This window comes from Sinocyclocheilus rhinocerous, unplaced genomic scaffold (genome assembly GCF_001515625.1).
Source record: "Sinocyclocheilus rhinocerous isolate Xijiao unplaced genomic scaffold, SAMN03320098_v1.1 scaffold2616, whole genome shotgun sequence".
Taxonomy (NCBI): Eukaryota; Metazoa; Chordata; class Actinopteri; order Cypriniformes; family Cyprinidae; genus Sinocyclocheilus; species Sinocyclocheilus rhinocerous.
Window position 1 is genome coordinate 195,232 of NW_015656226.1, and position 14,300 is coordinate 209,531.

A 14,300-nucleotide genomic window follows, 5' to 3' on the forward strand; every position below is an offset into this window, starting at 1 on the left:
CACACACACACACACACACACACACACACACACTCTCTCTCTCTCTCTCTCAACACCACTGCCATAAACCTATCAGTATTTTTGCCTTATTTTCATCCTTATCTCTATTAAAATACATTTTCTATATAAAATATACGTTATTATTTTTCATTTTAAATTTTCTTTCAAAAATTTGGGATCAGTACGATTTTTTTGAAAGAAATAAAATGTTTTTCAGAAGGAATTCATTAAATTTGATCAAAAGTGACAGTAAAGACATTAATATTGTTACAACAGATTTCTATTTCAGTTCTTTTTCAGTTCTATTCATCAAAGGATCATGAAGAAAGTATCATGGTTTCCACAAAAATATTTAGCAGCTCAACTGTTTTTAACATTGATTATAAAAAGAAATGTTTCTTGAGCTCCAAATCATCATTTTATAATGATTTCTGAAGGATCATGTGACACTGAAGACTGAAGTAATGAGGCAGAAAATTCAGCTTTGCCGTCACAGGAATAAATTACACTTTAAAATATATTCAAATAGAAAACAGTTATTTTAAATTGCAATAATATTTCACAATACTACTGTTTTACAGTATTATTAATAACATAAACACAGCCTTGGTGAGCATAAGACAACCTTCAAAAAATACTGACCCCAAACCTTTGAACAGTAGTGTATAAAGCTATAAGCAATATAAATATAACATTTTTCTTTTTAATGTTTGTCACTGTATTTTCTTATTGCTATTTTATATATATAAAACAAGATTTAGGTTTTTATAAATGACAAATATTCCTTTTATTTATTAATTTTCCTATGAATTTTAGTAAAACATCTTGGATTTAGTGGTGAAGGAAAATTGCATAAGGATGTTTAGATTTGATTACTGGAAAACAAGAGAAAAATACTGATTAAGGAAATGACTTCTTGTGCTGAAAACATGCGCACATGCATTTCATTTGAGACTCTAGAGTAATTCGAGGGTTCAAACCCTCTATTAAAACGCAGATGAGCATACAGTGTCTCTTACCGTCCTCTTCCTTGTGTGTGTTTTGCGGGCTGTGCATCCTATCTGCGCTGGAGGGGTGGTTCAGGTCAGACGGTGCGGCGTGACGTTCAGCTGATATCCATGTGGGGTCACTCATATCAAACTCCTCACTACTCACTGAACAGTCATCCTGTGGAGAGAGAGATGTCAGTCCGACAGCTGAGGCAGGATTGCTCATATCGGCGCCACGTCTGTGCGTGTGCGCAAAACTAGAATAGATGTGAAAGTCAGATTGGGCCGTGATGTTGGCAGGCAAACAGGCCCATGAGGAGGGCTGTCAGAGAGAGCAGTCACCCCCTGCTGAGTGACAGCATCACTCATATACACACACACACAGGCGCAGCGGCCCACCGAGACCACCAAAATTACGACTGGGCCCCAAAAGCACAGTGCAGAAGTGTTGAAAAAGAAAGTATATCTATTCTACTGAAGGTATAAACATGATCAAAATGATTTATTACTGAAAAATTCACATTCTGACTGCCCTAAAACCTGATTCAATTAAGGCATTACAGTTTTTTGCCTTTGTGACTGCTATGAAAATCAATCAATGAACATGAATCATTTTGTAATTAAAGATATATGTATCAGCTAATATTTGATTTGCATGTGTGAATAATGGTTTGCACTGCTGTATATAAGGCTACATAAATACATGATTTACTTGCTGATAAACATGCATTGAAATGTCTAACGCAAATGAAATCTGTGAAACATTTTCCAAGGTATGCATCTCAAATGAAATGATATTCTATAAGCAGACGTTGAACTACGGTTATGAACAGTATTCAACAGTATTCCTATCATGCACATGAATTAAAAGTAAAAAGTAAGGTTATGAAAGGTTGTTCAAATTAAGAAAATTTTTGGGGTCTTTAAAAAAAAAAAACTTTTATTCAGTAAGGCTGCATTAAATGTATCAAGTGACAGTAAAGACATTTTACATTGTTGGAAAAAAATCTATTTTAAATTAATGATGGAATCCCAATTCATCAAAAAAAAAAAAATCCTGAAAAAAGTATCACAGTTTCAACAAAACTATTAATCAGCGCAACTGTTTTCAACATTGATAATAATAGGAAATGTTTTTTGAGAAGCAAATCGACATATTAATGATTTCTGAAAGATCATGTGACACTGAAGACTCGAGTAATGATGCTGAAAATTCAGCTTTGCCTTCACAGAAATATATTCAAATGTATTCAAATAGAGAACACATTATTAATTGTAAAAATATCCCACAAGATTACTGTTTTTACAGTATTTTTGATCAAATAAATGCAGCCTTGGTTAACATAAGAGACTTTCAAACCTTTCAAAAACAGATTAAAAAAATCTTACTGACCACAAACTGCTGAACATTAGCGAAATTCCATAGATTTTTTTAATGAAATATATATATAAATATATATAAAATCATAATTTATTTTCTCCCCATTCAATTTATCTATTTCTGAAAATCAACAATTTGTTCCATCTACACAAGCAATTTGTTCTGTTTCATAACAAGTCTCTTCAAATGAATAATTGTTTTCCTGAATAAATCCATTTTCTCCATTCGATAAATTAAACTCTCAGTAGTCAGTGGTGAGGATGCCTGTATATGTGAATCAAATAAATCACAGCATTCTGTTTTTCGCCACATTTGACAGCATCATTTCCTCAAGTTTGGATGACAGTGCCACTTCAAGTACATTTGTAATGTTAATGGTATGGATAATTCATAGAAAAACAGTCAAAAGAATCTTTCAGAGAGAACAAGGCTAAACTTGCCCTATTCAGAATTTCATTTCCAAAAAGAAAAAGAAATTACCTTAAATTACACAAATGTATTATTGTAAAAATAATGACTATGTAATGATGGCTATTAAACTTAATTTGTTCCCTTGACTTATTAAATTGCTCCTCAATTTCAGAAACTTGTTCAGTTTGATAGCATCATGTCAAGCCCTTTCACCTCTGGAGGACAGCCATCATCCCATTTTAATCACATAACAACCTATAACCGCAAATGAATGTCTCTAAACAATCTCAAGAGCTCAAGAGGTTCTGTTCGGTAGTTACAGTCTGGAACATGTGTTCATGATCAACATGAGCATCTCAAACTGGCTCGATTGGCTGTACATGCTGTGCTGGGTTAGTAAAGCAATGAAATACCTGTGCATAATGTGCTGGACGGAAGAGGATGATTTATTAGACAGGCGAAAGTAAAAGCCGCCCCAGGGACAGCGGGTGAGGAGGACCCATCTGCTCATGCCTGTTGTTAAAGGGAAACCCTGCCGCACGGCACGACCTCGGTTTAAACAGACGCATTCCCCCCCAGAGCTGCCAATCACACAATACCTCCCACCACCAGCCCAGTGCCAGCTCTGATTGGTTAAGGCGCTTTACATGCAAATTTGACAGTGCATTATTGATGGGACAAAGTCTTCTGTCTTGCTGCTCCCTTAAAGGAGTTTTAACTGTTCTTCTGTGCCAGTTTAATGTGTAAAGGTGAGTTTGGGACAAGACTGTCTGGTATAGTAGTTTTGGGGTAAAAAGTTTGAAGTCAACAGAATTTTATTAACAGAATTTATTACATTTAGTACATTTATTCAGCGATATGATCAAAAGTGAATGTAAAAACAATCATTGTGTTACAAACAATTTCAATTTCAAATAAATGCTGTTTTTTTTACTTTCTATTCAAAAAACGAATCCTGAAATAAAAATGATCATGGTTTTCAAATTAGCATATTAAGAATGATTTCTGAAGGATCATGTGATTACTGAAGTAATGGCTAATAAAAAATCTTTGACATCAGTAATAAATTACATTTTAATAGCTATTAAAACAGAAAACAGTTCATTTTTTTTTTACAATTTATATTTTAAATTGTAACAATAGTAATTTCACAGTATTACTGTATTTACTGTATTTTCTGATCAAATTAATTCAGGCTTACATCTTTCTTTTGTACAATTATAGCAATGTATATTAAAGCTTTTAAATTTTTTCTTCCAAAAAAATTAAATTTATATACAGTGGGTACGGAAAGTATTCAGACCCCCTTAAATTTTTCACTCTTTGTACATATATACAGTATATATATATATAAATATATACATATATACAATATATATACAGTATATATATATAAATTGACAAATCAGCTGAATTTGCATCACAGAAAAGCTCATTTTAAACTTTTAAGGCATAAAAATGGATGTGCAAGATCAACAAATGATTTTCAGTGTCAGAGCAGCACTGGCCTGCAGGGCAAGTGATTGTTCTTTTTCAAGTGGTTGTTAGAGTTGTTGACTTGCCTGAAAATCTCTCACACTGACTCTGGGACAACAGGTCATCCTAACTGTTGAGCCCTACACTGACTTTAATAATCAACCTTTGAAAAATACATCCTACAAATACAGCAATCGGATACATGTTTGTTCATAAGCCCCCAGAGATCAAGAACGATGTCCAGGGGTCAGCAGAAGTTATCAGGGTCAGCTGATAGGAACAGACAGCAGAGGGAGGGGCCAAATACACCCTTTAAAGGTCACAAGGAAACGCACTGTAGCTCAAACCATCAGGTAGACAACAAAGAGGATCGCACTTAAAGCGGTCACACACCCGTCCCACCCCCCAAACCCTGCGTAATGTATTCTGCCGCATTTTCATTCCCATGCTGAAGTCACAGAACTGACAATCCAGCACCTCCTTAATCATCTTCCAATAGGACATCAAACAGCAGCCTCTATTAATCTGACATTTAACTCCTTTTCAATTATAATCTTATAAGATCGCATTTAACCGCTTCAAGCCCGCGATCAGTGCCGCACAGCTAATCCAATTTAGAACAATGCAGGTCATCAGCGGCCGAATCTCTCCGACTCCATCTCGCAGCACCCCTACGGCTCAATTCTGATGGTCTTTTATTAGTTTTTATTGTTTATTAATTATCATGCTTACGGTCTCCTCTCATCTGCATGCAGGTGACATTCCACTCTCTCTCTCTCTCTCTCTGACAAATTGCTGCCTATGCAGATAAAGAGAGCAGGGACAGCCTGGCATTTTCCCCCTTTACGAAACATCCCAGCTCCTCCGTGTCTTTAATGAGAATAACAGATAGAAACGAGTCCAATCACCTGGTTTCTTTCATTTGTGGAGGGTCTGAGTGGCTCTGTGGGCTGTGCATGTGTGTTTCAGGGTTTCTTTTGTCTGAGAGCTGTGTGTGCGTTCACAAAACACAAAGAGCAGACGTCCTTGGGAGACGGTCTCTTCTCAGCCAGGGCTAGGCGTTTCCTTTGTCCTGTCTCGCGTTTTCATTTAGTTGATTAACTTTGCTTTCATAATAATACGCTTTTGGGTGGGTGAGAATTAAAGGAGCCTTTTATCGCTTTAACTGATTTACGTTCGCACGACTTGAACCTCCAAGCCAGGAGTGCGGACATTTGTAGAGTTACTTTATTAGTGAGGTTAGCCTGTTAGCCGCCCCGCTGTATACCGAGCTGTAAATTGTCTAAATTAAGACGTGAAGGGGGAAAAGTCTTTAAAAAAATCATTAACTTCAGGAGCAAGTCTATTTTTAATGGTGTGCCAAGGAGAATCGGACTACCTGGGCGTTCTTCTGCCTTCAGGTCTGAAGTTCACAGAATGGTCTTGGGAGAAAAAAACAGATAGCATATTAATATATGGGTTCCTCACGTAAATACACATGCGCACACGCCTAATGTACCTTCAATGATTGATGCCCACCTTCAGAAGCACGCCGTGCTGTTTTGTCAAGCACAGAGGCACTAAAATATGAATACAATGAATGTATTCAAGACATATGAATGTCTTTCTCTGAGACAGTTTAAAGCATGCATGAGAACACTGGGGCAACATTTGCTTTCCTGAGCTTGTAAAAAGGCTTCTGTAAGGCTTCTGAGATTGGCCCCTTCTGCCTGCACTGTTTTTTGGTACCAGGGCCATTTAAAGCTAATCCAGTTAGCAAGCCAACCCTTCCTGTCCGAGTCTTCAACCTTTCCTTCTCATATCGGCAAGCCGGCTGCTGGTGTCCTTGTGAGAAGCTCAATGCTGTGGTAATGTAACCCTTGGGTTTATGTTGGCAAGTCCAAAATAATTAACCTGATAAACAGCTTTTGCATCGTAGATACTGTAAAAAAAAAATCTATGAAACTCTCGCAAAATGCCTTTAATATTAATATAACTGGGTTTGGATATTTCACAGTGCTTTTTCTACACTGAATCATTCATCAAAGGGAAAAAGTGAATGTAGCATAGAAAAAAAAATGAGACGGTCCTGTTTTTTCTTGAGCATAAATGATTGATTATGTGACTATGTGATTGTTTCGCATGTACGGCTGGAACGAGTGATAGTTTTCCATGTCTCGTCTTATTCAATCTGCAATGAGTTCCCCTCCTTTTTTCATCTTCTGTCTCCTTCTGCCCATATTTAGCAAGGCAAGGACAGTGACATGACTCCAAACGCAAAAATAAATAAATTTAAAGACTTAAAAATAAACAAATAAATAAAAGGAGGAATGCTAAGCACACACACACATATATATATATATATCATATATATATATATGTGTGTGTGTGTGTGTGTGTGTGTGTGCTGCCATGGAAACTGATCAAGATCTGCAATACTAACACTGATTTAGAGAGAGAGAAGAAAAGCAGATACACATTTTTAGTCTGGAGAGAAATGTACATTGGCTCTAAAAAGTGAACATATATTTTTTTTATTATATTATCTTTTTTTTTTAAGTGAACATATATTTTTTTTATTATATTACCTTTTTTTTTTTAAGTGAACATATATTTTTTCGTTCTGGATTTATGTGCATTATAAAATAATAATAATAATAATAATATTAATAATAATAATGAAATGACAACTTATCTAAAAAACATACTATTGTAGTCTAGACACAATCTTCTTGTCTTACAATAATAATAATTCAGTTTTATTACTTTTACTTTTTCTCCTTTTTAATTTTTTTATACAAATCTCTGACTTGAAAGATTCATAAGTGCATGCTATTTCAGTTTTTTTTTTGCAATGTTTCATCAAAAAACTAACTTAGAATGACAAGAACCACTTTCCACCATCAAATCACCATAACTTTGACTCCCATCTGACATGTTTTCTAGTTGAATATCATTTTTTACTCTGAAATATATCATATTACCGCCAGTGGCGGAGCCAGGATGTTTTTATAGGGGTGGCCAGGGAGAGGCCAGCAACCAGTCTGGGGTGGCACAGATATCTTCATTATTTCAATATAAAAATGTGATTGACTATGAAGTATTGGACTGTTTTAGTGCCTAAAACACAACTGAATACAATTAATTTCTACTAAATTGTAATTGAGATATTTGTGAATTAGATCAAGTAATGCTGAGTGAATATAACAATTTGTGCATTATTCCTCACCTTTAATAAAGGGGCTCACTATAGCTTTATTGCTCAGTCAGCTTGGTTCTGGTTCTCAAAACCCCCAAAAGCTTGTTCTCCATCACTGCATACTCATTGATGAGACATGCAAATAGTGATAAGAATTGGTTAAGAATACATGCATTTGAGAGACGTTCTTTAATGTGATGCTATACATACATAAATGCACTATTCGCCTTTTTGGTCATTTTATGGCTTAACTGACGACAGAACTACATTGTATGTTCACAGTTTCTTGTTAGCTTTATTTATGATGAAGCGATATAGAGGGTGCGCCTTATATTCGTGTAAAGTTGAAGAGTGTGCGCCGTGAGCACGGTAAAACAGCTGTCAGGACAGGAAAGTTTGTTTTACTGACATATAGCCTAACAACATCTCACCAGACTGCAGTTCACTGTTGTTCTACTGAAGCTTATTTGGCACATGTTCCTTTCCGCGCTCGTTTGACTTGCGCCTGGCGCTGAGGCGAAGTTGAAGAACGCGTCTGAAAAGTCTCCCGTTTGATGTGGTCATAAAGAGATATGGCAGTTCCGAGCCTTAATAAATGCATTTCTTGTCAAGAAAAAAAAAGGGACAAAAACTGCAGTTTTGAGTGGGGTGGCCAAGCTTAGGTCAGTGGTGGCCACAGCCACCCCTGGCTCCGCCCCTGATTATCACAGCAAAATACCGAGCCAAATTCTCACACATCCACCACACGCAAGGTCAGAGGATCTATCTGGGCCCTCAGAGGAACACTGCCAGCTGTCCGTCACATCAAAGCCTTTATTTCTCACGTCTAACAGATGTCTGAGCACATTACATGAGCTTTCTGTCTTTGACCGCCTTCTCTCCGTCCGCTAGAATCAATAGCTTCCTAAGGAAGCACACTGTATCATTTCAACACAGAAAGGTGAGTGTATTGATAAGAGTGCCGTTACTCTACTAAGGCATGCAAGCCTGCACGCTTATACAGAGATCCATTTGCCCTCAAACACACACAAAAACACACATTGTGAGGTCCAATGAGGATTACAATCTTGCAGACCGTGGGCTTCTACTGCAAAATATTGATCGAGCAGGAAAACCGTCCATGAAAAGGGAAAATACCAGCACTGACACACAAGGTATACATACATAATCATGCAAAAACACACTTGGTGAGCACTCATCTGAAGCACGCTATAAAGGAAAGGCTAGATTTTGAAAAAAGTGTATGTGCGGATGTGATCGAATCACTGGAAGGACAAACAGACAGTTTGATATCAGTGTCGGTTTGTGATATTACACCCTAGTGTCAGCCACAGGCTAAAAAAACATAAAGCATTCTGTTACATGAAGACAGGCTATGATCAATGATTCTGACTGGACCTTCATTGATCCAGAGGCGAGGGGATGGGAGCTACAGTATTTCTGCCTGCCGATGCCCCCTTTCCCTCTCTGAAGAGCAGCGAAACCAAATCTGCACGCTCGGTTCCCACCCCTGCCCATTATTCTACACACGGCCCCGAACAAAAGCCAAAAAGAGGAAAGATACAAGACCGTCTCTCTGAGGCATCACTCATCTATCAGTCTGCACAAGCTTTAAAGGTGAAGCGTGTCATTTCTTCAATGTTTAAATCATGTTGTTTGGTAAAATCACTGCCTTTGTTCTGTGGAACACAAAAAGAATATCTGGACACTCCTTTCAATACAATGAAAATGAATGAGGGCCGGGACTGTCAAGCTTAAAAAAGACAAGGATACCTCATGACTTGGGCACTGTTACATTTCTTTAATCAAATAAATTATATATAAAAAATTTTTTTTTTTACTTTTTTTTAACAAATATTTCTATTTTCTTTATAATTTAATATATTAAAATTAATGCTGTCAATCAATTAAAATAATTAATCAATCACTCATTTTTCTGTAAATAAAATAATTAAAATTTGCAATCAATATATTTTCTCATTTAATCTCTAAATTAGTATAGAAACTACATCAAGATGGTATATTTTACGTATTTGTTTAATGCCATCTTTTTACTATGAATAAACGCAAGCATCACCGATACCAAGACTGACACTGATGCTTCTGTTAAATGGATTTTTTTTCTACATATTTAACATTATAGTAAAATTAGTGGGAACATTTAATACAACTAAACTGTTACCGAACATAAAATATAATATACCTTTAATTGAACTTAAAACAAGTTAAATCAATCTTCACATAAACCCATATAAAAAGAAATGTAGCAACATGTAGCATAATTTAACAGTGTGTGTTGTATATAGTGTATGTAATACTATTTCATTTCATTTCATTTATTTATTTATAAAGCACAAATAAACACAACAAGAGTTGACCACTGTGCTGTACAAAAGAGGAAAAGTAAAATACAAAGAATAATAATAAATATAATACACTAAAACATAAGTTAAAATGAGACCAAGAATTATAGTGAATTAAATGCAAGAATAAAAAGATGAGACTGTAGCTTAGATTTAAAATCATATACAGAAGATGCGGATCTCACAGATAAGGGAAGACTGTTCCATAACCTAGGACCGGCCACCGCGAACGCACGGTCACCTTTCAACTTCAATCTTGATCTTGGATATGACAGAGTAATATTGTCTGAGGATCGCAAACATCTGGAAGACCTAATATTCACATTTACAAGATCTGACAAATAAGAAGGTGCCAGACCATTTAAAGACTTAAAAACAAAAAGCAAAATTTTTAATTCAACTCTATAATGCACTGGCAACCAGTTTAAAGACATTAAAATCAGAGTAATGTGTTCTCGTTTACGAACCCCTGTAAAAAATCTGGCTGCGGCATTTTGAACCATTTGAAGCCGTGACATGATGGAGGATTGGGGTAGTCCAATATACAAGGAGTTACAATAGTCCAAACCAAAAATATGGTGATGTTTTTGTCAAAATCAGCTCTCTCTGTATGAATGAGCTTTCAGTTCATTTTCCCCCTGTAATTTTATTTTGGATTTTCATTTTCCATATACGTACATACATTTTAACCATTTAAAATTTTTAAAGATTTAAAAAGTTTAATATTGAAAAAAAGTAATTATTTAAACATTGTTAATTACCCACTCACAGTACATCACAAGAAGCAAACAATATTTCATTGAACATGTGAACATTTGTCAGTAGGCATTCCAGATTAATTCACCCTGAGCGTAAGCATAGATGTCAGTACAAAGTCATTGGGACTCTGAAAAACTCTGGAAATTCAATTAAATTCACATATCTTCCAACTATAGCTATGCCTCTCCAGCTGTTCCCCGCTGATCACACCCATCTGGTTACAAACATGACAACCATGACATCAAGTCAACCTGAAATAGCGAATATACCTTAATAAAAGTTTCTTATAAAGGATAACAACTAAAAATTCTAGGAAAATTTTTTATCTTTATGTTATACCACAACATAAAAGGACCTTTCATCTAAAGGTCCACTTTATCTCCACACAAAACCTTTCAACTGCAAGAGCGTCTGTTAAAATTCACGTTTCTTAACAAATCAATATAACTGGCCGGACTTGAATCTCCATGAGCCGCACAGTATTATGGCCATCATGAAAGGAATATAACGTTTTTCACCATAAGTACCAGACTGCAAGCTGATGTGTGTATAACAAGTGAACCTGGCTTCTAGATGAAGGCCACTTTTTTGAGGACAACACACAAGCTTTTGTGTTTGTAACAGTAGAAATACAGTATTGTTGTTCCTGTGGTGACCAGCATGGATATAATGGCAACTGCATTCACAATGACCACTTGAAGCTGCTCATCAAATCTGTATCCTGTGGTTGCTCAGTCAACTGTCAGCCTTTAAGTTTGCATATAGCTGCACAAAAATCTATTTTCTCTCTCCTAGAAATGTTCAGGTTATAGCTTTAGCTGCTCTGAAATTGGACTTTGTGAGAATAAGCAGATTGCTCTATGTTTAAAAACACACTATACATGTAATTTAGCATGCAGAATCTATTCAAAAGTTTAGGGGCTGTTACAAAAGAATAGTATTAATCAAATAGAGAACTTTTGTATCATGCTAAATGACTATACTGTCACTTTTAATCAATCTAATGCATCTTCGCTAAATAAATGTATAGTTAAATATTTTTCAAATAATAAAAAAAAAACAATCATACTGACCCCAAGCATTTGATTTGGTAGTGTTTGATCTTGCCATAAAAAGGAAAGAAAATCAAAAAATTTACAATCCACAAGCTACATGTGATTCATTACCTATGAACCTACCTTACATTAAAGGGGTCATAGGATGCGATTTAAATTTTTCCTTTCTCTTTGAAGTGTTACAAGCTCTTGGTGCATAAAGAAGATCTGTAAAGTTGCAAAGACTAAAGTCTCAAATCCAAAGAGATATTCGTTATAAAAGTTAAGAGTCAGCCACGCCTACCTAAAACGGCTCGTTCTAAAACGCCCCCATGTCTACATAAGTGACTCATCCTACATACAAAATAAAATCAGTTTTCAAAATCAACTATTTGGTGTGTTGCCTGAATGACTAGTCAACTAATTGGCCGTCGTGAACTCTTGTAAAATTAGACTAGTATTGGGTTCACCCGACCTCCATTAGATGTCTTAGGGGAGATTTACATTAGATACGCTCACATATTCCAAACAGATGGAGCTCATTAGAATGTAACAAAATGCAGGCATCTCGTCTCTTAAGTTTTCTGATTTCTGTCTCAATAGCATAGAATGCTAATTAAAGCCATTAATATATATATATTGTAAAATCTATGACATGACATCCAAATGCCTCACTGGCAGGATAAATTAGCCATAGTTCACTACTTCTGGAGGCAAAAACCAAATGCCCAGAGTGGTCCATTGTATCTATGATAAAACCGCAGCTTTAAATCAATAGCTTATGGGGGTTACTATACCTGCTCTGCTTCCTGAATCAAACACGTGATCTCTTCCCCCTCTCTGCAGGAGGCATGATTGCTCCCTGCAGCATTGCTAAATGAAACACATGGGACATTTTTGTCTATTTCTTCACAATGCTAAATCGTTTTTGGGGTACTCGGGGGAAAAAAATACATCTCAGCTTTTGTGCATATTGACTGATATTCTACTAGAGCAATTCCTGGGCAGATTTTTGAGTCCTTCTCTTATATGTCAGTCAGACAGAGAGTGGTTTCTAAAGCAAAACATCAGTAGAGCCATTAAATAAACATTCTGGCATTTTTTCTATTCGATGAAGTCTCATGTTCCTGTGAAGCATAAGCCTTTGATACTTACTCCTGCTGAGATAAAACAAAAACATACTCTTTTCTTTTTTTTCCATTGACATAGTAGTGTTTCAATCTGTGAGACATGCAGCCCTGCTGGAAATTTAAAGGGAGTAATTTCTTGACACATGTTGACAATAAAGGCTTGTTTTATCATCTTTTATGGGTGGAAAATATCTGTCAAGGACCAGCACACAGAATCACAGGCCTGTTCGTGTGAATTGAAATAAAAACATACTCACACAGATGCCCTGATGTCCTCTCGCACTGTTAAACTGACCATCAGAACTGTATAGAAATGGTGGAGTATATATAAACCAGATTACGCTGCAAAAAAATGCAACTCGAAGAACACTGATATCTGAGATGACCTCACTTCCTGTAAGATACACCGTGAAGCAATGGCTTTATCCAGGTCAGCAGAGACGACTGGCATAGCCGTGCAGTTTGTGACCTCTGCAACCGATCTCAGCCCTCTCTTTCTGCATGCACTGACCAATTGATGTCTTCCAATGCGGCTTCTGCAGCCGACTGCTATTGTCTCTAAACGACCTCTGCTACTGATCCCGTCATCTCTGTCTGCAGTGTCCTATCCTTTCTGGAAGCATGAACAAAAGGGGCATGATCAATTTAGTCTGTCAGATACACAAGGCTCGGCACGTGTAGTTTGTTTGTGGATGGAGACTGCAACAGGAAGACCAACTCATTCAGATTAAGCATTAGTGGAAGAACTGAAAGGAAAGAAAAAGGGACAATGATCAAGATTTCCCATTTCACATAATGATTTGTAGGGAGCAAGCAGCAACCCAACAGAATTCAAGAGCAGATGACACACAAAGCCTCATGAGGTCAAACCCAGCATTCAACAGACTCATGGATTACTGTAGGTCCCACTACTGCTATTCTCCTCTAATCCAGTCAGTCACAAATCTATCTCCACGATTAACCCCTTTCCCTGCTCCACAAACGATCCTACAAATAAAGGACAAATTAAAATCCCCGAAACCTTGCTGAAAATACCAGCATTGCTGGTAAGAAATGGGAATCACAAAGAATTTTACCATTTTGATTACGATTCTAACACCACTAAACGATTCCATTAATATTTATTAGTACTTCTGAGGAATTACCAAATACATGACCATAACTATTATAGACAACTGTACCATACGTTTTTTTAATACAAATATTTATTTTAAAGGGGTCATATGATGTTGCTAAAAAGAACATAATTTTGTGTATTTGGTGTAATGAAATGTGTTTATGCGGTTTAAGGTAAAAAAAACACATTATTTTCCACATACTGTACATTATTGTTTCCCCTCTATGCCCTGCCTTTCTGAAAGCTTTTTTACAAAGCTCATCGGTCTGAAAAGCGAGGTGAGAGCGCTCAAGACTGATCTGAGATTTGCCCCGCAAACATTTCAGCGTGTTCGACTGAACCCATGCCGTTAATTATGAATTTATCAGTCTTTTGCATGCCGAAGTCAATTTCTGCATAGAAATATTACGCCAAATAGAAGCAGAAAATCGTGCTATACGCACTTTCATGAGATCGGGTTAG

The 14,300-nt window shown here is 36.3% G+C and overlaps 1 protein-coding gene across 1 annotated transcript in view; it reads right to left on the reverse strand.

The window, feature by feature from the left end:
• LOC107719914 (nucleolar protein 4-like) overlaps positions 1-14,300 on the reverse strand; it is a 151,653-nt gene that overhangs the window by 98,750 nt on the left and 38,603 nt on the right. Inside the window, exon 5 of the mRNA XM_016527465.1 lies at positions 1,020-1,167. Coding sequence (XP_016382951.1) covers positions 1,020-1,167 — 148 coding nt within the window. The remainder of the gene's footprint in view (positions 1-1,019; positions 1,168-14,300) is intronic.